Source organism: Macaca mulatta, chromosome 4, assembly GCF_049350105.2.
Source record: "Macaca mulatta isolate MMU2019108-1 chromosome 4, T2T-MMU8v2.0, whole genome shotgun sequence".
Classification (NCBI taxonomy): domain Eukaryota; kingdom Metazoa; phylum Chordata; class Mammalia; order Primates; family Cercopithecidae; genus Macaca; species Macaca mulatta.
In genome coordinates, this window is record NC_133409.1 from 69,772,011 (window position 1) to 69,798,420 (window position 26,410).

At 43.2% G+C, this 26,410-nt stretch overlaps 1 protein-coding gene across 6 annotated transcripts in view; it reads left to right on the forward strand.

Moving 5' to 3' along the window:
* The window catches only part of MTHFD1L (methylenetetrahydrofolate dehydrogenase (NADP+ dependent) 1 like), a 231,075-nt gene extending 204,943 nt beyond the window's left edge, over positions 1–26,132 (forward strand). For all 6 annotated transcript variants that reach the window (XM_015137112.3, XM_015137113.3, XM_028847236.2 and 3 more), the window contains exons 27-28: positions 17,962–18,082; positions 25,839–26,132. In XM_015137112.3, the coding sequence (XP_014992598.2) occupies positions 17,962–18,051 (90 nt within the window). In that variant the 3' untranslated portion in view covers positions 18,052–18,082; positions 25,839–26,132. The remainder of the gene's footprint in view (positions 1–17,961; positions 18,083–25,838) is intronic.
* Positions 26,133–26,410: the final 278 nt, after the last annotated feature.

Consider the following 26,410-nt stretch of genomic DNA (forward strand, 5'->3'; position numbering starts at 1 on the left):
ATTAATGGCAGATTAGACATGGCAAAAGAAAAGCCTAGTTAACTTAAAGACATGCAGTAGAAACTACCTGAAATGAAACCGGAAAAGGCTGAAAAGAATCCAGAGAGCACCCTGAGCTTTGGGATCATTTGAAGTAGCCAAAAATACGTAAAACTAGAGTCCCGCAGGAGTGGAAAAAAGGAACCGGAAAATATTTGAAGAAATAATGGGCAAAACGTTTTCAAATTTGATAGAAACTACAAATTCATACATTCAAAAAATGAGAAAATCATTTTAAAAAGAGAAGATCAATGACACATTACGTAGAGAAGAACAAAGATAAATTGGCTGCTGATTTCTCATTGGAAACAAGACACACTAGAAGGCGGCGGGTCAATATTTTTAAAGCAGTGAAAGAAAATTCACAGCCTAGAGTTTTTTACCTAGTTAAAATATCTTTCCAAAACAAAGCTGAAAGAAAGACTATTATAGACAAGTAGAAGCTGAAAAAATTCATCCCTAGCTCACCTGAAGTACAAAAAATGTTACCGAAAGCCTGCTGGCAGAAAGAAAATGACACCAGTTGGAAACCTGAAACTACCCAAAGGAATGAAGAACCCCAAAAATAGTAACCACATGGATAGAAAGACTTGTTTTTACTGTTTATCTTAAAAGCTATTACTGTGTACCGTAATTACTGCATAAAGCAAAAATAATAGACATGTAGTATAGCGTTTATAACATGTGGAAGCTAAATATATGGCAACAATAACAGAAAGTGTAAGAGGAGAGAAATGGAAGCATGCTTCTGTAAAATTCTTAGATTCTGTGTGAAATGGTATAACTATATGTGATGTAGTAGTATAATTATATGTGAAGGTAGACTGTGCAAAGTGAAATGTGTATACAGCCATGTGCTGCATAATGACGTTTTGGTCAAAAACAAACTGTGTATACAACAGCAGTTCCATCAGATTATAATACTGTATGTTTCACTGTACCCTTTCTATTGTATGTTTAGATGTATAAATACTTACCATTCTGTTACATCCAACTACAGTATTCAGAGCAATAACATGCTCTGCAGGCTTGTAGCCTAGGTGCAATAGGCTGTACCATACGGCCTAGGTGTGTAGGAGGCTATTCCATCTAGGTTTGCAAGTACACTCTGTGATGTTCACACAGTGACAGAATCACCCAATGATGCATTTCTCAGAATGTACCCCTGTCTTTAAGCAACACAGGACTGTGCTATAAATGTAAGGTAACCATTTCAGTCATTCAACAAAGTTATAGTTAAGAATTGTAACCTTGTTATAGTTCACAAAGTTAATATATAGTTGTCTACAAAGTAGATAAAATGAAATCATTAAAACTAATCCAAAGAAAGCAGAAAAGGGGAAAAGGAACAAAGACCAGATAGGACAAGAAGAAAAAGAATGGCAAAATAGTAGATTTAAACTCAACTATGTCGATAATCACACTATAAATATTCTAAATACACTAAAATGCAAGAATGTCAGATTGGCTAAAAGTGCAAGAGCCGACTATTATTGTCAACAAGAAACCCTTTTAAATATAAAGACATAAGTAGATTAAAGGTAAAAGGATGGAAAAGTGCTAATACTAATCAAAAGAAAATTGGATTGGTGTATCAATATCAAAGTAGAACTACAGCAAAGAGTAGTACCAAGGATATAAAAGAGGGTTTTTTCATTATGACAAAGGGACCATTTCATGTACAGGACATAGCAGTTCTAAGTGTTTAAGCATATAATAACAGAGCATCAACATAAATGAAGAAAAAAAAAGATAAAATTACAGGGAAAAATAGAAAATCCACAAATATAGTCGGAATTTTTTAAACCCCTCTCAGAACAAGTAGAGTAAATATCAATAAGGATTTAGAAGACTTCAACAATGCTGCAATTCATCTTGACTCCCCCCAACAACAGCAGATTACACATTTTTTTCAAATGTACACAGAACATTTGCCAGAATAGACCATATTCTGAGTCACAAAATGTCTTAATAAACCTGTAAGGGTTCAAATCATACAAAATATGTTCTCTAACCACAGTGGGATTAAATTAGAAATCAACACTGAAAGACATCTGGAAACACTCCAAATATTTGGAAATAAGCTAGAGAGTGGGAGAAAATATTTGCAAGTTATCTATTTGATATAAGGATTTGTATATGGAATATTAAAACTCAAAACTCAATGAGAAAATAACCCTTTTAAAAGATGACTGAAAGATTTGAACACACATTTCACCCAAAAAAATACATGAAAATATGCTTACCATCACAGGCATTAGGGAAATGGAAATTTAAACCACAGTGAATACCACTACACAGCTATTAGAATGTCTACAATTAAAAAGATTGACCAGCTGAGCATAGTGGCTCATGTCTGTAATCCCAACACTTTGGCAGGCAGAGGCAGGAGGATTGCTTGAGCGCAGCCTGGGCAACACAGGGAGACTCTGTGTCTACGAAAAAAGGAAAAGAAAATGAGCCAGTTGTGGTGGCCTGTAGTCCTAGCTGCTCACTCGGGAGGATGAGGTGGGAGGGTTGCTCAAGCCCAGGAGGTCAAGGCTATAGTAAGCTGTGATTGCACCACTGTACTCCAGCCTGCAAGACAGAGCAAGACCCTGTCCCAAAGGAAAAAAAATATTGGGCCAGGCGCGGTGGCTCACGGCTGTAATCGCAGCACTTTGGGAGGCTGAGGCAGGTGGATCGCTTGAGGTCAGGAGTTCAAGACCAGTCTGGGCAACATGGTGAAACCCCAACTCTACTAAAAATACAAAAAATTAATCGAGCGTGGTGGCACACGCCTGTAATCCCAGCTACTCGGGAGGCTGAGGCCCGAGAATTGCTTGAACCCAGGAAACAGAGGTTGCAGTAAGCCAAGATTGTACCACTGCACTCCAGCCTGGGTGACAGAGTGATACTCTGTCTCAAAAAAAAAAAAAAAAAAAAAAAAGACCAACCATACCAAATGTTGGCAAGGATGTGGAATAACTGGAACCCTCATACACTGCTGGTAGGAATATATAACAGCACCACCCCCTTGGAAAACAATTTGGGGTCATTTCTTAAAAAGTTAAAGTGTACCTGCCCTATGGTCAAGACATTCTATTTCTAAATATTTACCCAGGAGAAATGCAGTGTATGTCCATATAAAGATCCGTGCATGAATGTTCATAGCAGCTTTTTCGTAATAACATACAGTAAGCTTTACACTTTGACATGTACAGTTTATTGAATGTCATTTGCCTCAATAAAAGTGTTAAATAATACAATTTTATCCAAAATAAAGTTGTGAAAAGTAGAAAAATGAGGAAAAAGTTTCAAAGGTTAGAGAGTCAGTCCAGGAGACCTAACATCTAAATAATGGGAATTCCGATACGACAGAAGAAACCAGAAGGGAAGAAATTATCAGAGAAATAATCCTCAGCCTCGCGCCCGAAATTTTCTCTCCTAGAACTGAAGGACTCCCAAATCAAAAGGGTCAGCAAAATAAATATACAGACTCACACCAACGCACTTCATCATAATAGTAAAAAGAACAGTAGAGTCAAAAAGAGGACACTAAAAGCTTTCAAAGGTGGGGAAAAAGAAACATGCAAATGATCTGGAACCCGAATGGCATCAGACTTTGCAACAGTAATACTGGGCTGTGTGTGGTGGCTCACGCCTGTAATCCCAGCACTTTGGGAGGCCAAGGCAGGTGGATCACCTGAGGTCAGGAGTTCAAGACCAGCCTGGTCAACCTGATGAAACCCCATCTCTATTAATAGTACAAAAATAGCTTATTTCTTAAAAGTCAGCAAGGGGGATGGTTTTTCTCTTGGGCTGGTGGCACATGCCTGTAATCCTAGCTACTCCAGAAGCTGAGGCGTGAGAATTGCTTGAACTTGGGAGGTGGAGGTTGCAGTGAGCCAAGATCGTGCCACTATACTCCAGCCTGGGTGGCAGAGTGAAACTGTGCCTCAAAGAAAAAAAACAGTAAAAGTTATCAAAAAACAAAACAGGAATACTGGAGGCTAGATTACAATGGAGCAATATCTTCAAAATTCAAGGAAAAGAATATACCCAGCTAAATCATTCATAAAGTGTGATAAGAATAATGACAAAGCCAGACATTTTAGAAAAATCTACCCGCAGCGCCCTTTTTCTCAAGAAGCCACTAGAGGAGTATTTCACTCAAATGAACAAGCGAGGCAGGAGGATTGCTTGAGCCCAGCCTGGGCAACATACGGAGACCCCATGTCTACAAAAAAAAAAAAAGAAGAAAATTAGATGGGTGTGGTGGCCTGTAGTCCTAGCCACTCACTCGGGAGAATGAGGTAGGAGGATTGCAAGTTAATGAGCAAGTAAACCACGAAAGAATATTGATTTTCTCTTTTCTCTGCTGCATAACAAATGAGACACATTTAGTGGCTTTAAACAACTCACATGTATTATCTTCCATTTCTCTGGGTCAGCTTAGCTGGGTTCTCTGCTTCAGACTGTGAAAATTGTCTCATCTGAGGACTGGGTTCCTCATCAAAGCTCATTTGGCAGAATTCCATTCCTTGGAGTTGTAGGACTGAGGGCCCAGCTTTTTGCTGACTGTCAGCTGGAGGCCACACCCAGGTCCCAGAGGCCATGTGGGTTTTTGCCATGAGACCTTCTGCCTCGTCCACTGGCAACATGGCAGCTTATTTCTTGAAAGCCAGCAAGGGGGGGTGGGTTTTCTCTAGCATCTGCTAAGATGGAGTGTGTCCCATCACTTGTGCCATATTCTGCTGGTGAGAAGCAAGTCACAGGTCTCACCTGCACTCAAGGAGGGACTCACTGGGAGTCACCACCACAGTGTGGCTCCAGGAATGGAAACTACCACAGTGCAGAGGTGCAGGGAATCCCCAGGACTATGGTCAAGAAAGAGCCCACTAAACGTTTTGTTCAGTAGGCCTGCGGGACACAGGGTGCCAGGAGGATGGCTCCGTGAAAGACTGAGCCTATAAGTGAACATACTGAAAGCTGACTTACGGTTCAGCCAGTGTGGTGGTATGTGATTGACAGCTCCATAGAAAGCTGAGCAAACAAAGATACAAGACTCCAACAGAAACAAGCTGCAGAACAGGAGTGTAATCAATAAATCAGATGGCCTTGCTGTGAACGGTTACATAGCTCTGATAAATCCTGATCTAATCAAAAGTCATGACAGCTCGATATTTGGGAGCTGGAGGGGGTGGGGAGCAGGGGTAGTAGGATATGAAGGAGCGAAGTCCCCATTGTTGACATTAGAAATCCAGTGGGTAACATCTGAACGGCAAGACCAGAACAGCAGCGAAAGGCAAAAAGATACCACTGAGTATTGACAGTGGTTGCCTTTCAGGAGTGGGAATGCCAGTGGGGGCAGGGCAGTGGCAGGCAGGGAACAGGTTTTTTTGTTTGTTTGTTTTGTTTTGTTTTTTTGAGACGGAGTTTCATTCTTGTTGCCCTGGAGTGCAATGGCATGATCTCGGCTCACTGAAACCTCCACCTCCTGGATTCAAGCAATTCTTCTGCCTCAGCCTCCCAAGTAGCTGGGATTACAGGCACCCACCACCACGCCCGACTGATTTTGTATTTTTAGTAGAGATGGGGTTTTACCGTGTTGGTCAGGCTGGTCTCGAACTCCTGACCTCAGGTGATCTGCCCGCCTCGGCCTCCCAGAGTGCTGGGATTACAGGCGTGAGCCACCGCGCCCGGTCATGGGAATAGTCATGTTGTATAGTAAGCCCTGAAGAGCAGTGTGATCTCTTAAGCCAGCATGCGATTTACTTTGGTAAAAATTAAATTTAAAAAAAAGAAATTAGGCCAGGTGTAGTGGCTCACACCTGTAATCCCAGGACTTTGGGGAGCCGAGGTGGGTGGATCACCTGAGGTCGGGAGTTCAAGACTAGCCTGGCCAACGTGGTGAAACCCCATCTCTACTTAAAATACAAAAAAAAAAAAAAAAAGCTGGGCATGGTAGTGCACATCCGTAAATCCCCGCCACTTGGAAGGCTGAGGCAGGAGAATTGCTTGAACCTGGGAGGTGGAGATTGCAGTGAGCTGAGATTGCACCATTGCACTCCAGCCTGGACAACAAGTGAGACTCTGTCCCAAAAAAGAAAAAAAAAATCATATTGGTCTCATAGTGTTTCTCTGTATTTTTAATATAATATGTATGTGCTTATGAGAAACAGAAAGAAAAAGTGATTCGTGAATGATTTGAGGATGTTTGGTCCACGTTTTTTTCTCCCACTTGCACTTGTGGCATAATCCAGAGGAAGAAGGGCAGCTGTGGAGTCCCAGCAGTGTTGTAGGTATCAGGGCAGCCAGGGAGAGGATAGAGGGAGAAACCCAGGAGAGGGCAGAGAAGGAGGGACAGCTGTGCCCACCTGGTCCTTTCATTGTTATCTGCCTCTGCCCTTGCAGTTACAAGAAGAGTGTTCTGTGTTTAGAAGCCTTTGCAAGTAGCATAGTCAGGAGTCTTTCAGTCCAGGAATTGAAGGTGCTAAAGTAGGAGGAAAACATACATAGAAGAAAGGAAACATCCACATAAGTAAGGTGTGTTAGTCTGCTAGGGCTGCCATAACAAAAGACCATAGATTGGGTGGCTTCAACAACAGAAGTTTATTGTGTTGTCTCACAGTTCTGGAGGCTGGAAGACCAAGATCAAGGTGCTGGCAGGGCTGGTTTCTGCTGAGGCCTCTCTTCTTGGCTTGCAGACAGCCGTCTTCCCTCTGTGTCATCTTCTCTGTACACAAACATCCCTGTGATCTCTTCCTCTTCTTTTAAGGACACCAGTCCTATTGGATTAGGGCCCCATGCTTATGATCTTTTTGGGTTGTTTTTTATTTTTGTTTTGAGATGGGGTCTTGCTCTGTCACCTAGGATGGAGTGCAGTGGCAGGATCATGGCTCCCTATAGCCTTGACCTCCTGTCTCCAATTGTAGTCGTATTGGGGGATTAAGACGTCAATATAGGGGTTTTGAGGGGATGCAGTTCAGTCCGTAATATACAGTAAGCCACTTCTAGACCCAGTCTGAAGTCCTGAGCATTCAGCTGGTATCTGGACTGGATCACCTAAGAAACATTACAGAACAATGTAGGCCTCTGGTATTTAAAATAGTTTAATTATGTCACAGGGTAGTCCTGAATTCCTTCCTAGTTCAGCGAGTCTTGGCCAGCCGAGTTTCGGGGTAGTGATGAGCACTGATGAGGTGACTCCCCCTTCTCCAAACTCTTCTTCTGCCACTGTTCCAAGAAAACCATAAAGGGGAAGTTTAAATAATGGATGGAATTTCCCTGACTTGGGCTCGGTGCGGTGGCTCACGCCTGTAATCCCAGCACTTTGGGAGGCTGTGGTGGGCGGATCACCTGAGGTCAGGAGTTCGAGACCAGCCTGGCCAACATGGTGAAACACTGCCTCTACTAAAACTGGAAAAAAAAAAAAAAAAAAAAAAAAAAAAAAAGATAGCCAGGCATGGTGGCACATGCCAGTAACCCCAGCTACCTGGGAGGCTGAGGGAGGAGAATTACTTGAACCTGGGAGGCAGAGGTTGCAGTGAGCTGAGATCTTGCCACTGCACCCCAGCCTGGGTGACAGAAAGAGACTGTCTCAGAAATAATAATTTCCCTGTCTTATGTTTTTCTACTACACAGCTTATTATTATCTCTGGGGAGGAGCTTTCCCAGGGTGAGGAGGGGCAAGGGTCTAGTTGCGAGGGAGAGGGGTGAAAGCAAAAGGGAAATGCTAAATGAAATGGCACAGTAAGGTCTGGGCAGCTGCGCCTTTGATAACAACCTCCTTGGAGAGAAACACCAGATCGGCTAAATGAAAGCACTGTCCATCCTCCCCACCCCTTCCTTCCTGCTTCCTCCTCTTCCCATCTCCTCCAGCTTCTCTCTCCTTAAAGGGACTACAGAATGATGATTCTGTTGCCAGTAGGACCTTGACATAAAACCCAACCCACAACATCACAGTTGATTTTCAGGGGAAGAGCTTCTCAGAAACCAGAATTTGATTACTTAATATTGAGTTTCCAAACAATAAAATATATTATTAGATTGATTTGTTTTGCCACACCTAGTGGAGATTGTCACGGTGTACCACCTGTGGGTCAAACGGCTGGTGAATGAGTATATTGCAAAAACTCTAGGTGGGAACATGACACGTGAGGAATGGAACTTGTGCTTCTGCTCTTCCCAGCATCTTCTTTGGCTGCATAAGAGTTGGTAGTCTTTCATCTGCTAAAGACTGAAGGGCCATTTAGAATCACACCTGTTTTGAGTTTATAGTCACGCTTCTGAAACTTTCTCTCTTACAGCCTTATCTGACCTCAATCAAGCTACCCTTGTTCATTTAAATATTTTAGGTCTTGGCTATTGGTTTAGCTTAACATTTGATTGCCATAAATAAGAACTACAGAAAGTGTGACTTGTAAAATTGTGGACCCAGAAAAATTAGGGAACAATCTCATAATACTAATGAAACCTTTTTTTCCCCCATAAAATAAATATATAATTAGATATAGAAGGTTTTTTTTTGTTTGTTTAAGCTATCTTTTCCTATTTCTATCTTAAATAATTTACAACTCTCCTTTCATCCAGGCAATTATCAATTCTATAATAAAATAACAACAGTGGGTACTGTGTATTAAACACTAAACTAGGGTCCTTCATTTCATTTGAATTTTGAAATACACTCCGTCATATATTGTTATGCTGTAGTTATAGATGAAGAACCAGGGCTGACCTTTGGCAATCACAATCAAAAAAACAAAAGCAGTGAAAGCTCAGTGAAGTAACTCACCCAGCAAGATGCAATTTATATAGGGTAGAGTCCCCTGTCTCCCAATAATGCTTTTCCCCACACCTCCAAGTCTTCATCTGGTTCCCATTACCCCTCAGACTTTGGGTCTCCAGTAGAACCTTTGCACTTGCAGTTCTCCTTCCTAACTGGCTCAGGGAAACTCACATGACGGCACGGAGCCTGTTTCTGCACCTGTAGATGGGACTGGGCAAGTCTCTCCCACCTCACTTGTCTCACAGGGTTGTTGAAAGGCTCAGGTGTGGTCATTACAGTTAAATAAGGAAAGGCAGGGAAGAATCTCCATAGCTCTCCAAATACAAATAATGAAATGCAAATAATTTTTTTTTTTTTTTTTGAGACGAAGTCTCACTCTTGTCACCCAGGCTGGAGTGCAATGGCGTGATCTCGGCTCACTGCAACCTCCGCCTCCCGGGTTCAAGCTATTCTTCTGTCTCAGCCTCGCGAGTAGCTGGGATTACAGGCACCTGCCACCATGCCTGGCTAATTTGTGTATTTTTAGTAGAGATGGGGTTTGGTCTTAATTTCTTGACCTCGTGATGTGCCTACCTCGGCCTCCCAAAGTGCTGGGATTACAGGCGTGAGCCACCGCACCTGGCCACAAATAATTTTATACCCTTGTAGTGATGACCTTTCTGTTATCTGTTAATGAATAAATACGAAGCATGTAAGTGTCAGAGACACCAGCTACTTGATCAATAGTGGCATTGTTTTAGAACTGTCTCTATTGGATTTTGCCAACCCACTAGAGAATTACCAAAGCACATTTCTGATATAACTATGATTGATTTTTTTTTAATTTTTGACTAAATATGTTACTTTGACTAAATTGGTTACTTCATTGCATAATGCCGACCTATTTATACTTTTCAGATAGGTACAAATAATCTGTGTCTTATAGCTGGCCATGAAAGAGTAGCAAGCCTGTTATTTTTAAGAAAAAAGCTTGAGTAGTTACTGTATTTGTATCATTTTGGAAATCTCTCATTTTTCTAATCAGCAAAATGAGGATAATGTAAATAACAATAAATGAGATAAAATGAGATATGGTGCATACAACGTGCTTAGCATGGTGCCTGGAGTATGGTCAGAACTTAACAAACACAAGTTATAAATGAGGTCCCGAAATACAAGCAATCCACTTCCTCAGAAACCTTCCTTGAGCCTGGCTACATCTATAGCTACATTTTCTACATGTTAAATGCCTCCCTCAGAAGTGTCACTGTTGGAGTTGCCAGGGCACCAATTTATTACTTTGCAAATAGATAAATAAAAGAATCAAGACAAAAGAAAAAGGTACTGTCAAAGAAGACATTCTTTCTTACACTGCATCTCACGAGATGTGGCTATTTGGCCCGGAACTGCTCACATGGGTCAGCAAGCCTGAGAATGATGCCAACACTCCATGGACCGTGGAGAGAAATGGCTGGGGCTGTAGGACTCAGCCAAGCCTGGCGCGCCTGTCTTCCAGGCACAGGAGCAGGACGTTGTCTGAAAATATGAAGAATGAAATGGAAGTAATGTAATACCTGGGATGGGGGGGCGCTTTATGTATCTTTTGGTAATAAATAAAAACAAAGCAGGTAAGTGATTGAGAAACCAAGTAGCTGATCAACAGTTATGGGTCAGGAGGAACCTGGTAACCACAGGTGAGAGTAACCAAGGAGATGATGTCCTTCGAACAAATAAAGATAAAACAGTTACCTGGGGAAAAGACTTCTCAAATGCATCCTGGTCTTTTAACTTACAACTGTTAGTCCTTTGTGATACCTGATTTCTTAAACTTACGCTCAAAGCACTGCGAGAAAGTTGGAGAACTTATTTCAAACTTTTGTCTCCATCTGGCCAGTCAGGGCCTCCTGCTTCACATTTTTCTTTCCCTCTAAAAGAACTCCCTTAATCTCTCATTTTTCAAGAACCAGGCTCCTTGACTTTACAAAAATAATGTCCCAGTGACACAACTCTTCTTCGCTGTCTCTCTCCAGTGCCTTTCCTTGTTTAGAAATTACCCTAATTACTGATTTTTTTTTTTTAAGTACAGATGGGGTCTTGCTGTGTTGCCCAGGCTGGTCTCAAACTCCTGGCCTCAAGCGATCCTCCTACCTCAGCTTCCCAAAAGTGTGGGGATTACAAGTGTGGGCCACCGTGCCTGGCCTAATTACTGATTTTAAATATTAATCTTTCTAAAAGTCAAACTCCAGAACTGTGCGTGTAGAACTATCCAATTTCTGTATATAACTATAGAAATATACATTAGATAAGCACATTGCTTATATAGGAATCAAAAATTACCTGTGAGTTTACATAAAAATTATTTGCAGAGGTTACCTCTGGAAGCAGTATTAGAAGTGGAGGACTTTTTTCTTCTATGTTGAAAATATTTTAAGTAAATTTTTGAAAATGAATAGAAATTTAATCAGGAACAGTCTTTCTACCCAAAAAAAAAAAAATGTATAGTCTTCTTCACAAAAGAAGAGAAATAATTGTACTTGTTCAGTCATTCAAGGCCACTGAAATAATTGGTATAGCTTGAGCTGTGTGGTACTGTCACAATATGCAAACACAGTGTGGTAATTTTTATAGTAATTGAACCTGACTTACGTCTTAGAAAGTTGTAAGTTAGGAATTCATTCTGTTCATTCTTTTGATGTAAAAACTAAAGAAAGCAAAACATTTTTTGGCCGGACAGATTACAGGCGTTGTCTCACGCCTGTAATCCCAGCACTTTGGGAGGCCAAGGAGGTTGGATCACCTGAGATCAGGAGTTCAAGACCAGCCTGTCCAACATGGCGAAACCCCGTCTCTACTAAAAATTCAAAAATTACCCAGCCACGGTGGTGGGTGCCTGTAATCCCAGCTATTCGGGAGGCTGAAGCAGGAGAATCACTTGAGGCTGGGAGGCAGGGTTGCAGTGGGCAAAGATTGCACCACTGCACTTCAGCCTGGCCGGCAGAGTGAGACTCCGTCTCAAAAAAAAATAAAAACAACAACAAAGAAAACTTTTTTAAAAAAAAACTGAAAAGTAAAGAATGACTTTGACCTCAATGTCCCAAGGGTCTGCTTTATGTAGTCTGCCCCTCCACAAGCAGGGACTAGGTCCTGGTCACCTGGGTGTCCTTGTAGTAAGCTCTTAGCAGGGACTGGGTCCTGGTCACCTGGGTGTCCTTGTAGTATGCTGTTAGCAAAGGTTGCTGAGTTGAATGAACTTCACCGTTTCAGTCCTTTCGTACAGTAAAAGGCACTCAAGAGAGTCCACGCCGTAGGGTTGATCAGCCACAACGAGAGAGAAATATACTCTAAGAGCACACACCATCAACCCCAGAGTATCCCCGCCGACCAGGAATGCAGTCACAGTGGTGCAGGTTCCCAACTACCCCAAAGAAATCCCAGGAGATTCCATCTCTACTAAGTCAAGCAAATAGAAATTCCAACTGTAGCAGCACGATCTATTTTCATTATATAGTGTGTGTGTGTGTGTCTCTCTCTCCTTTTCCCTTGGTCACTTGACATTGATACTGGGCCATTTATCCTCATGCATCATCTTAGAGTTATGTTTGTATAATTATCAACATGGCCATTTGATATAAACAATTCTGTCCCTCACATCCAAAGAAAAGGGAAGAAACAGAAAGAAAAGGCCTAATTTCTGAGCAATTGTTTGTTGTTTGTTTCCTATTTTCTAATTGTCCTCCATCTTTACTCATCTGTTTTTTTAAATATTAATTATTTTTTTGAGACAGGGTCTGGCTCTGCTGCTCAGGCTGGAGTACAGTGGTGCACATGGCTTACTGTAGCCTTGACCCCCTGGGCTCAAGTGATCCTCCCACCTGAGTCCCCTAAGTAATGGACCACAGTTGTGCACCACCACACCTGGCTAATTTTTCTTTTTTCTTTTTTCTTTTTTTTTGTAGAGATAGGGCTGGTCTTGAACTCCTGGGCTCAATCCATCCTTCCACCTGAGCCTCTCAAAGTGTCAGGATTACAGGTGTGAACCACCATGCCTGACCAAAAATTCTTGTTGAGGATCTAATATTGCCAGGCACTGTATTAACAATTCAGAAAATACTCCTGCTTAATAAATAAAGACTTGAATTTTTTTCATTACTTCATTGAAAAGAAAATTTTTTTATTTAAATTATATCATCAGCCAGGCGCAATTGCTCACCCCTATAATCCCAGCACTTTGGGAGGCTGAGGCAGACAAATCATTTGAGTCGGGAGTTCAAGACTAGCCTGGCCAACATGGTGAAACCTCGCCTCTACCAAAAATACAAAAATTAGCTGGACATGGTGGCGCGCGCCTGTAATCCCAGCTACTCGGGAGGCTGAGGCAGGAGAATTGCTTGAACCCAGGAGGTGGAGCTTGCATTGAGCCAAGACCGCACCACTGCACTCCGGCCTGGCAACAGAGCGAGACTCCGTCTCAAAAAAAAAAAAAAAAGGTGTAGAAGGACTGTCTTCTGCTTCAGATCATGAACTGCAGGAACAAAATAGATATGTGTAAAAATGCTGCTCTTTTTCTGAACCAAAATAAAATTAGATTTTTGTTGTTGTTGTTGTTGGAAAAGGTAGTAGATTTCAGGAGAAATCAGAAAATAAATTATTTCAGAAACACAACAAAACTAAGTACAATGTTAAGTTAAGAAAATTATGTTGAGAAATTGTGATTCTATCACTTTATGAAACAGAATCTTTAGTAATTTTTCAACTTATACCAAGGATATTCTTTTATTTCTTAATGACTAGTTTGAAATATGTAACTATTCTCTCTGTACTGATTTTTAATTAGTGCTCATAAAGGCTATTGATAGAACTCATTCTTTCTCCAAAATAGAGTTAACCCAAAATCAGTAAAGATTCAGAAGATTCATTGTAGTAAAAATTCCAGTCATGAAGGGCAAACGCCCATGAATTTCAGCCTTTGTAGAAGAATCCATTAATGCAGCATTACAAGTAAGTACATTTTAGTGGCTCCCTAGTTATTTTAAGCAGGAGGCCTCCTTAAAGGGCACACAGATAAAGTCAACATAGATCTCCACTGACCCCAGGCGTGTGGCCAGAGGTCAACTCCCAACGGCTGTCTGGACTCCCCTTTCCCTGCAGTGCTGTATTGACTCTTGTCTCGGGGGTGACAATCCTTTGATAACAGTTTTTTTATTGGGAGAAAATTTGTGGGAATGCATAAGGTCTTGCTAACATAATTCCATATTATGCTTGCTCAACAGGAGAAGTTTTAGTTTAAATGTAGACTTATTGGAGATGGCTGTGTATCCACAGGTCAGGGAGTCTCGCGTTTGCGGATTCTTTGTGGTTTCTCGTCTGTTGTCGCTTATCCCAAATAAGTAGCTGCGCTTCTTGGAAGAGATGATTGCGTCACTGGAAGGGGTCATGGGAGTCTTCTGATTGAACTCATTTTCCTCCCATCTGAAAGAAAGAAAAGTTGAAAACAAGAGGAAAGACATTTCACACTTCCTGGCATGTAATATCTTGGCCAGTTTTTGTTTGTTTCTTTTTTGAGACAGATTCTCGTTCTGTTGCCCAGGCTGGAGTGCATTGGTGCACTCTCGGCTCACTGCAACCTCTGCCTCCCAAGTGAGTTCAAATGATTCTCCTTCCTCAGCCTCTCAAGTAGCTAAAACAACAGGTGCTCATTACCATACCCAGCTAATTTTTTTTGGTATTTTTAGAAGAGACAGAGTTTCGCCATATTGGCCAGGCTGACTTCAAGTGATCTGCCCACCTCGGCCTCCCAAAATGCTGGGATTACAGGCGTGAGCCACTGCTCCCAGCCTGGCCAGGTTTAGATTCTGGTTTTGTGACAGACTCAGAATGACTAGAAGATTCACGTTCTGATCCACTGCAGCTAACAAATACAGCTCCAGTTACCGCGCGAATCCTGCACCGCCTTTCATCAGCAGATAAAGGCGGAGAATTGGGTTTTGTTGTTTGTAAAGATAGTGCGTGTAAACAAGCATGCAGTAAATTATGTTATCTGCAGTAGAATCTTCCATTGGTAGCTTTGGTCAGATGGACCCAGATACACCGCCTTCAGGGTTCTTCTTGTTTTGTCACCGTGAGTAGAGATTTCCATTTACACTGCCTCATCCGTACTGAAATCGTGTTGCAGTCTCAGAAGCTGCAGCAGCCATAGAGTCCAGTGACATCCTTACCAGTAAGATGCGTTTGACCTAGAGAGTGCATTTCAGGGGTGGGACAGCATCCCTGTGGCTAAATATGATTATTCATTTCTTTCTCTTAAACTATAAAATGCTTGTTCTTTTTCAAATCCATAGCTACGCACAGATTACAGAGGCATCTTAAAAAGCCTTCTATAGCTGGGTGCAGTGGCTCACGCCTGTAATCCCAGCGCTTTGGGAGGCTGAGGCGGGTGGATCACTTGAGGTCAGGAGTTTGAGACCAGCCTGGCCAACATGGTGAAACCCCATCTCTACCAAAAACACAGAAAATTAACCAGGCGTGGTGGCGGGTGCCTATAATCTCAGCTACTGTGGAGGCGGAGGCAGGAGAATCGCTTGAACCCGGGAGGTGGAGATTGCAGTGAGCCGAGATCGTGCCACTGCACTCGAGCCTGGGTGAGAGTGAGACTCTGTCTCAAAAATAAAAAAATAAAAATAAAACCTTCTATAAATGCCATAAGATGCCTGCAAATGCCATCTCAAAATGCTGTTAGGCAGGGGAATTACCTGGTATGAGTTGTAACCTAGGCAGCTGGAAAAAAATATGTGTCCACCAGTTACCCTTGTGTTTGATGTTTCAATCTGTAGAACAGTAAGTGTGGTTTTCTTTCTGGGGTCTCCCCCATTATATGCACTCACTGGAGTAACCAGAGAAAAATGTTACCCTCCTGCTGGGAACTTTAACGTCAGAGGCTATGATACCCATCTTCATACCTAAAGTTTTAACATATAGCAAGTCCCCACCTACAAGCAGGTCTTGTGTCAAAAGTGTAGTTGTAGTTCATTGTTTGGAACCCAGAATGGATTTTCCCATGGGCGTGTTATGAATGGCAGCTGTATTCCAGGCAGCTGCGGAAGCCTTTTGAGCCCATTTATATACCTGAAGTGCAGTCCTGTGCAATTAGCAAGACAAGAACCAGCCATCATCCATCACAATGTTTTATGTGGTCTCCCAGCCTCCCCCCCGTCCCACTCTTAGCCGGCCCAGCCAGGCAGGGAAGGGGGTGTTAATGAGGCCTGCAGGTGCACAGATTTGCTCTCCACCTGCTGCATCTGCAGGGGTTAAGCAGGCTTTCCTCTCCTCTTCCCCCTCACCATTCCTCCTCTCCCTCTCCTCACCCCCAGTTTCCCTTTCCCTGTGCTGAAGGGGCTGGGCAGTGAAGTGAGGAAGGGCGGCTGGAGCTGTTGGGGGCTGAGGCCACATTGTGCAGGTCACATCAGAACCCCCTGGCGACTTGCTCCACTTGCAGATTCAAATGCAGCAGGTCTGGGGTGGGCTCTGAAATTCCAAATATCTAACAGGCTCCCAGGTAATGCCCATGCACAGGCCCACAGGACCCATCTGAGTAACAGGAGTCTCTAAACACCATGCGGGGAGGAGAGGCTGGTGAAGAGGGAAACCTCGAGTCACGACTGAAAGGCAGTGAAGGGTGAGAGCTGAGTTCTATTCTCTAGGCCTTAGGGAAGTCCCTTTTACACTGAGAACTTTTTGCCATGTGGGAAGAAGCAGGCAAACCCTGGATGCCATCAGGTGCTGGCACATCGCAGCCAAGGCGGTCTTGGCCAGGGCATGTGGAGGTTCTACATGACATGGCATTAACCCTCAGGAGAGCAGGCACAGTAGAACCCGAGTGTCTCCTCCAAGCAACTGGGTGCAGCATTGCCCCATGCGACTGGGTGCAGCATTGCCCCGTGCGACTGGGTGCAGCATTGCCCCGTGCGACTGGGTGTAGCATTGCCCCGTGCGACTGGGTGCAGCATTGCTCCATGGGCATCATTTGTATGAGACACTCACTATTAAAGCACAGTAGGAAATGCTGAAATGGAAACGGAACGGGTCATCTGGGAGCCCCAGAATTTAGACCTTGGAGCAGTGTTTCAGGGCCTGAGGATCCATCGGGGGGCCAGCGTCAGAGGCCCCAGCACACACAGGGCTTCTGATCCAGGAGGAGAGTGTGCGGTTTGAAGATCTTTCATCCCAACACAGCAAAGCGGTGAAGAACCAGTTTTCATCCTGTCTCCACCACTAACTAGCCGTGTGTCCTTGAGCTCATACCCTCATGCCTAAATGTCCTCTGTCCTCATCTGTAAAGTAAGGCTAAAATGAGTACCTACCTCATTAGGGTGCTGGGAAGCTCAATGAGATCTTTTCTGTAAAACCCTTAGACTGTCCATCAAGTGTCACAAAAGCAGTAGTAGGGGTGGCCGTGGCAGTATGGTAGGGGTGAAATGAGTAATTTGAGAGTATAGGCCTACTAAAGTCAAATTTCTGGTGTTGCAACTTACTACTAGGGTGACCCGGGGCAAGTGACTTAGCCTCTCCAAACCTCAGTTTCTTCGCTTGTGAAATGGAAATAATAAAAGTTCCTACCTCCTACATTATTGAGAGGATAAAATGAGGAAAGCATGCAGCACAGTGCCCGTCAACAAAGCAAGCTCTCAGTGCATACCAGTTACTGTTACTGAGGGAGACTGCAGTGACGACTGGCATCTGAACAGGAGTTTTCCAGCTATGCTCCGGGAGCTGTAGGTTTCACAAAAATGTGTCTTGGGGGTGAGAAGGAGACCATTATTCACCCTGCCCACACCCGCTGCCCCTTCAACCTGATGGGCTTGTCTTTGTTGGGGTTCAGCATGAAGATTTTATTGAGAAGAAAAGGTTTGGAAGATCACTGTTTTGTAGTTCGGGTGTGTTGTGGGGCCACAGGGAAGATAAATGGTCTCAATTTTCAGGAAGTTGACATTTGCCTTTTCTATTTCATTTCCTTAAACAAAAATTGAAATATCAGATAACAAATTTAAAGAGATACATGCATATAAAACCTAAAGTTCTATGAGGCTGTACTGAATGATAGAGTTCATTTGCATCATCAGACGCTGTGGCCACTTTATAGCATTTGCTAATCTCTAACACTCGTTTTTCTCCCCCAGATGAGCACCATGCCAGGACTGCCCACCCGGCCCTGCTTTTATGACATAGATCTTGATACCGAAACAGAACAAGTTAAAGGCTTGTTCTAAGTGGACAAGGCTCTCACAGGACCCGATGCAGGTAGGCTGATGTGCTTCAACCTTTTCTCTCTTTGTTTTTTTCCAGTTCGAATCCTTTTTTTGTCATACTTGTTTTTCTGATACCACAGAAGTGATCTGATAAATCCTTTCGTTCCTTGGTTACTCAAATTCCTACCAAATGACTTTCCATGACTGGAGTTCACTCCTGGGTGTGGATGTGAGTTGGATGCTCAGATGCTCAGTACACAGCCCTTAGTGTACCTGTGCGTGAGTCCAGTGATAGCCAAATTATGTCATCCCTGAATATAGATATGTTTAGAGCATCTCTGACCGTAACAGAACTCTGTAAACTCATTATTCTTTTCCAGGATTAAAACCAGCATCTGTTGTAATTTTAAAAGAGTAACTTCCTACCTTCCTGCCACGTATCTCTTGGTACAGAGTTAGAATCCTGTGAAAGAGGAATCTTGGTGTATCCGTTTCCTGGGGCTGCCATGACAAAGTATCACAAACTGGGTGGCTTAAAACAGGAAAGTCTGAAACAGTTCTGGAGGCTAGAAGTCCAAAGTCAAGGTGTCAGCCAGGCCATACGCCCCCCTCCCCGCACCCGATACTCTGGGGGAATCCTTACTGGCCTCTTCCTAGCATCCGGTGGTGGCTGTCACAACCTGGCATTCCCACCTTGCAGCTGCGTCACGCCCGTCTCAGCTTCTGTGGTCCCACCGCCTTCTCCCTGTGTCTGTCTCACATGCTGTTCACCCTTGTAAGGACCCCAGTCCTATTGGATTAGGTAGGGCCCACCCTAAGAACCTCCTTTTAATTTGATTACTCTGCAAAGACCCTCCTTCCAAATCAGAACACTCGACCGTGGCACAACAGGTGTGTTCGGCTCTCATGTCCCTGGACAGACACACAGCAATAGGACAGACCATTTCACTAGAGGGCCCCATGGGTCCCAGGAAGGACAGGGCAGCAGAAAGTAGGCCACTTGATGACTTCGGGTCTGCACAGTCTCAGGTTGGGCTTTGACTTTGAGCTGTCTTAGGCAGCCCAGACCTGGGAACTCTCCGTCTTATTCATGTCCACCCCACAGCACTGCAGCCATACCTGCTGGCTTCTGTCCTGACTCCCCACTGGGAAGAAAAATGACCACAGTGCTAAACCTCCTCCCTGGGGGACAACTTCTGATCAGAAGTTTGAAAGACTGAGGGCTGCTTCTCCTACCCCAGGGATCAAACATGTCCTCACCATATTCTAAAGACACATTCCTTCCCCGCAAGCACCCCGTCTCCTTCTCCCCACTGACTCCTGTTCCTGAGCCGAGAACCTCTCCCTCTTGCCAGCATATTCTCAGCCTTTGCAGATGAGCTTCCATGACCTAAAGACCCTCTTCTTCAACCACCTCTGAGTTACAGCTGCAAGCCAGGCATCCAGGATTCTCATTTCATTTGTTTCACTACCAGTAGTCCACCTGAGGACTTGTTGTTGTTGTTGCTTTTTGAGACAGAGTCTTGCTGTGTCACCCAGGCTGGAGTTCAGCGGTGTGATCCCGGCTCACTGCAACCTCCGCCTCCCAGGTTCAAGCGATTCTCTTGCCTCACCCTCCCCAGTAACTGGGATTACAGGTGTGTGCCACCACACCCTGCTAATTTTTGTATTCTATTTATTTTTTATTTTATTTTATTTTATTTTTTGAGACAGAGTCTCACTCTGTCACCAAGGCTGGAGTATAGCGGCACCATGTCAGCTCACTGCAACCTCTGTCTCCTGGGTTTGAGCAATTCTGCCTCAGCCTCCCAAGCAGTTGGGATTACAGGCACCCACCAGCACACCCAGCTAGTTTTTATATTTTTAGTAGAGAAGGGGTTTCTCCATGTTGGCCAGGCTGGTCTCAAACTCCTGACCTCAGGTGATCCACCCACCTCGGCCTCCCAAAGTGCTGGGATTACAGGCGGGAGCCACCGTGCCCGGCCTAATAGAGATGGGGTTTCACCATGTTGGCCAGGCTGGTCTCAAACTCCTGACCCCAAGTGAGCCACCTCGTCTGGCCAAGTTTTTTTGTTAAGCCTTTGTTGCTAAAACACTAAAGACCTAGGCTATAGTGAGAAAGATAAGGGACCCATAAATGAAATTACATTAAAACAAGGTGTGAAATTGTTTGTTTTGGGTTGTGGATGTTGTTTGGGTAGTGTTTGTATGTGGTTTTTGCTGAGAAGCGGGAGCTGTGTTAAGTTGGAGCCATAACTGCATCTTTTATCTTTGTTATTTCAGGAAAAAAAAACTCTAGAAAATGAAGTAAGGGAGACTAGTTTAACAAAGAAACCCATAAACTCAAGCATTGATAAAATGTTGTTTGTCTTTTGGTGTGAGTTTGTGTGTAGCGAATGTCTTGCATTCCCCAGTAAGGCCGTGGGGAAATATTGCTATGTCCCCAATTGCTAGTTAGCCTAGCAATACCAACTAATCTCTCTTTTTATGTCAGGAACCCATTATGTTACATTTCTGCTGTTTGTCATTTTTCTCCAGAATAAGTGTGTTCAATTCTCCTATCTGTCTTGGACAGTATTTTTCCAGCTTTTTGGTGAGTTTTCACATGCTCTCCAAGTAGGTCACGTAAGTCCAGTTATACCTTAATCATTGTAGTTAGGACTCAGGTAATGCGAAGGGACACATCCTTAGCTTTACTGATGCATACCCTTAAATCCTTTATTACCTACTCCCTAACAAGAGTCCCTCCAGATCTTATAGACGGGGCCTGCGGGGCAGGACAGGGGCCTGTGGTAATTACCTCCGATGCACTGGGCATTGTGCTAAGCACTTTGCAGGGGGGGTCACAGCACCTCTGCAGCCAAGTGTTGTCCCATAAGGCCACAAGGCTTCAAGAGGACCAAGCCTACCCCTTGGTCACTGAGGGGTGGCCCTGATCTGCAAGGCTACAGAGCTGCCTTGCCACCCTGTGGCACTGCCTTTCGTTTCGTAGCTGGCACACGTCATTTTGCCAGCCTCATCACATGTCATGCTGGCATCAACCCAGGGAGGTGGGTAGTGTTTTTGTTTAAGAGCTGCAAGAACTCTGCCCAGAGCAGTCGACAACCTGCTCAAGTTGTGCAGCTAGTAACTACAAAAGCCAAGACTCAACTCCCATCTGTTGACTCTCGATATTACCCCAACCTTTATGCCCCAAACCGAAAGATGCCCTTTTCATTTCAGTCACGGGCAAAATGAACTTTGGCCCATTCCAAAAGATGATATCAGCTATTTGAACAGACAGGTATTTGAGGATAATGGGGTAATTTTTTTTTTAATAAGTAAAGATGATTGTTTGGGTATTAAAAGCTATGATTTTGTCATAACTCTTTTTAGTCCAAGTATAATAGAGCCAGCTCTTTCCTAATTCTCTAATGGAATGGCATTTCCACCCCCTACCCACCCCCCAATCCAAGGCCTCCTTCTTCTTTGTGAATTGCTAAATACTGTTCTAGGCTAAGTGGGCAGTGGTTCAAAACCCATCGTTTGACCCTGCTGGAACAATCAAAAACAGATCCAGTGTCCTAAGATAAAACCACCATACAAAGCAAATGTTCCCTCTCGGTGGCTCCTCAGTAATGACCCAGCAAGCATTGTCTGTTTCCTGTGCCTCTCACTGTAGCCATCAGGGACCACTTCTACTAATAATCAGAGGTCTGTGGCTGTTCAAAATGCGTAAGATAAAAATGTTAAAGCTCGGACAAACGTGGGCATCCGAAAGGAAATGTCTGGCTTGCTGACTTTGCTCCCTCAGGGATCACACCGTAGATGACATGCATACCCAGGTACTGAGCAGCACACTCATTATTCCCCCAGGAAAGTGTTGAAGGCGCCTCCCACTCGGGAAGAAGATTGCACTTGGTTGATGACAACTTTCTGTCCTTCCCTTCCTCACCTTTCTAGCCTGTTTCACCTCCTAGGAAACCGTGTGAAACCAAAGGTGAACGTTATATGCCAAAAAAGCACCAGAATTTGAGCTCTCCTTGCTCCCTCTTCCCAAGACTTCTCTGTAGTCCCTTCACTATTGTTAGAATAAGGGCATGACTCATTCTTTTGGATGTAACTAAATAGAACTAATTAAAATAAGTTGTTTGTCCCAGTGAAATTGATCCGGCTGTTGAGTCTTTTGTTTAAAGATTATTGGAACGAAGGATTTGATATTTTTTCCCCCTATTCTGTTTTCTCATTCCGAAACTTTATCATATTTCTGAACTTTGGCAAGATTCATTCAAATGAACACACAATAAAGGCTGGCAGATTTCCTAAAGAATTCAGGGACTCCCTTCTTTATTCCGCTCTGAAAAGTTATGTTGAGTACGGAATCAGATTTACTCCAGTCCTGCTATAAATGTTTGTTATTTACAAAAGAATTGCTTTTTCTTGAATTACACATGCAGAAATAAGTTTAGGAAAGAAACTCATTTCTTTCCTAAACTGGCTTATGGCATCAACAGACAAATGGTTAAAGAGAATGTGGTATGTATAGACAGTGGAATACTATTTAGCCATTAAAAAGAATGAAATAATGTCATTTACAGAAGTGTGGATGGAAGTGGAGGTTATTATGAGAAATAAACTGGGCACAGAAAGACAAATGCTGCATGTTCTCACTCTCATGTGGAAGCTAAAAAGCTTAGCCTCATAGACAGAATAAATGGTAGATGCCAGAGGCTGGGAAGGATGGGTGGCTGGGAGGAGGGTATGAAGAGAGGTTGGTTTTGGGTACAAACATACAGTTAGACAGAAGAAATACGCTCTAATGTTTGATCGCAATCTAGGATGACTATACTCAGCAACAATATTTTGTATACTTCAAAGTAACAGGAAGACAGTACTTGAAATGATACCAACATACAGTAATGATAAATATTCAAGATAATGGACACCCCAGTTACCCTGACTTGATCACTACACATTCTAGGCATGTAATAAACACTCCCATATACCCCATAAGAATATAAAATATTAGGCTGGGTGTGGTGGCTCATGCCCGTAATCCCAGCAATTTGGGAGGCCAAGGTGGGTGGATCACTTGAGCCCAGGAGTTTGAGACCAGCCTGGGAAACATGGCGAAACCCTGTCTCTACTAAAAATAGAAAAATTAGCCAGGCGTGGTGGTGCACACCTGTAATCTCAGCTACTCGGGAGACTGAGGCAGGAGAATCGCTTGAACCCAGGAGGTGGAGGCTGCAGTGAGCTGAGATCATGCCACTGCACTCTAGCCTGGGTGACAGAGCAAGACTCGGTCTCAAAAATGTATATAATGTATCAATACAAGGGAAACATGGGCAAAAATTTTCAATGATATTTAATAACCATAAATTAATCTTGAGCTGGGTTGCTGCCTGCCAGCCCTTCTGTGAACATGATTTGTTCAGTCGCAAGTCACAAACCACAGGGTTACAAAGTGCCCTGGGAGGGCGCCTGAGCTCTGTGGTTTTAGTCTTGAAACTTTATCTTTTCACAGAGCAATTCCAAAATTGCTCATCACCATTGTGTTCCGAGAAAAGAGGTGCCAATGTATCACCCTGAGCCATCCAAGGAGTGCTGTGTGCCCTCTTCCTTTCCGCTTCCAGGCGGGGGCCAAGTAGGATGGAAGCTCCAGCTTTATACTTAAATAATCCTCATCAACATCTAAAAGATAGTGATAATTAAATCTCTCCTATGTTGCTAAATTAAATCTCTCCTATCTAACTAAAATGGAATGTTTTAAAGCTTAGGTAACAATTGTGAAATTCTTAATTCCCCTTAAAAACATTTTTTTCTTAGCACATTTTGATTTCTTATTCCCATGCCAAAATAGAATGTTTCGTATATGGTATCTTCCAAAATATTTTCCCACTGAGTTAACTTCTGAAATTGCTTCTTCCAATGATAAGCAATAAACAACAGATTCGTTTTTACATTCTCACCTTAGCTATTGCATATCTGATTGTTTTCATCTGTAATGAGACTTTCTATACTTTGGCCAGTCCTTCTGTTTTTCTTAAAATGTGGGACCACAGGCCAGGCACGGTAATCCTGTAATCACATCTGTAATCCTAGCAATTTGGGAGGCCGAGGCAGGTGGATCACCTGAGGTCAGAAGTTCAAGACCAGCCTGGCCAACATGGCGAAACCCCATCTCTACTAAAAATACAAAAATTAGTCGGGCATGGTGGCAGGTACCTGTAATCCCAGCTACTTGGGAAGCTGAACCCCAAGAATTGCTTGAACCCAGGAGGTGAAGGTTGCAGTGAGCTGATATTGCGTCGCTCCATTCCAACGAGGGCGACAGACCAAGACTCCATTTCAAAAAAAAATAAAGTCAGACCACAAACTCTAAGCCCCTTTAGACACATAATCACAGGATACAAATGTAATGTGGCTAATCAGCTGGTCTTCCACCACCCATCTCTGGAGCATGGAAGGCCTTGTCCAGCCTTGCCTTGCCAAGCAAAGGGTGATCTCTACCCTAGCACGCCTGCTGTCCCCAGAGTCATTGACCCTCAGGTCAAGGGATACCAGAGCCACTACAGTGAGGCTGGCCGTGTCTCTGAAATATTTTCTTTTTGTTCATCTTTGTTGTGCTTATAATACTCCTGTTTTCTGTTTATTCCCGTCACTTGAATCAGATGTTAGGGGAGTATTTGAAGCTCCTCGTTCCCTCTCTTCATCAATATCTTCTGTCTAGAAACTAATCAAGCACCCTATCTGGCTCCAGACCGCTCAGTTATCTCTGGGAGGCCAACTCACAGGATTTCAGCAGAGTTGCACTTTCTTGGCCTAAAAGATAAGTCCTTCCATGTATAAATTCAGATTAAAGGCAACATATTGCATTTACATTTTAGAGGGGTGAACACATTTTTTTCTGGGACTTAAGTGTTGTTTTGTTTCTTTGTTTTTGTTTTTGCTTTTGTTTTTAATGTCGTTTGATTTATTTCTCTTTCTAAGAGATTATAGGATTCAAGAATGGCAACGAATCTTAATAGCCTTTGAGAGAAAGCAGCAAAACTTTAGTACTAATTTCCAGGACCATGAACTTCCATGCTGTCCTAAATGGTATTTTTCAGACATTGCTTTCTGTGCCTACTCTATAAAACCCAAAATCCAAGGTAACAGGATTCCTTATCTAAAATCCTAAACAAGGCTGGGCATGGTGTTCACACCTGTAATCCCAGCACTTTGGGAGGCCGAGGCAGGTGAATCACTTGAGCCCAGGAGTTCAAGACCAGCCTGGCCAACATGGTGAAACCTCGTCTTTACTAAAAATACAAAAATTAGCTGGGCATAGTGGTGCACACTTGTAATCCCAGCTACTCAGGAGGCTGTGGCAGGAGGATTGCTTGAACCCAGGAGATGGAGCTTGCAGTGAGCCAAGATCTCGCCACTACACTCCAGCCTGGGTGACAAAGTGAGACTCTGTATCAAAAAATTTAAAAAAAAAAAAAAAAAAAAAAAATCCTAAATATTCTCATTCCACAGGATCCTACAAACTTGGAAGTTCTGGGAATTCTGCCAGTATCCCCAAGTAAATCTCTTGGGAAGTTTAGAATGCTGCATGGCGTAGCTGTGCCTGCCCTTCCAGAGTGGTGCAGACTGATTCTCCACGTCTGCTAAGTCAAATATTCCAAACACAGATCAGCCTTATCTAGTGAACAGAACCATCGCTCTGCTCTTGAATTTTCTTTTGGCCTCAAACTTTAGAGCTATAACGTGTTAACGGTTTAACACCAGAGGAGAAAGCTATTCTTAAACTACTCAAACATGGTTCTTTTTCTATTTTTCAGACTCCTGAAACAGACTACTCTTTGCCTTTTTGCTGCAGTTGGAGAAGAAACTGAATTTGAAAAATGTCTGTTATGCAATGCTGGAGACACAGTGAAATAGGCCAAAGATTTCTTCTTGGTTCAAGATAAATTCTGTTCGCAGCGGAGTGTGGCATTCAGCAAAAGGACCTCCACCAAGACTGAAAGAAACTAATTTATTTCTGTTTCTGTAGAGTTTACATTATTTCTACTGCTTACACTTTAGAATGTTTATTTTATGGGGACTAAGGGATTAAAAGAGTGTGAACTAAAAGGTAACATTTTACACTCTCAAGTTTTCTACTTTGTCTTTGAACTGAAAATAAACATGGATCTAGAAAAGCAACCAGCAAGTTTTCAGTGCCAGATAAAACTCTCTGCCCTCTAGAGGTAACTCCTCATGGGAGGCAGCTGGGAGTGTTACCTGACACCGATTTCCTAGAAAACTGGGAAGGCAACCAAGCTTTTTAAACGTGACAAGAAAAGCAATAACACGCATCGAGAAATAGCTAATCAATCGGGAAATCTGACTGTCAGGGATCTCTTGTAATATC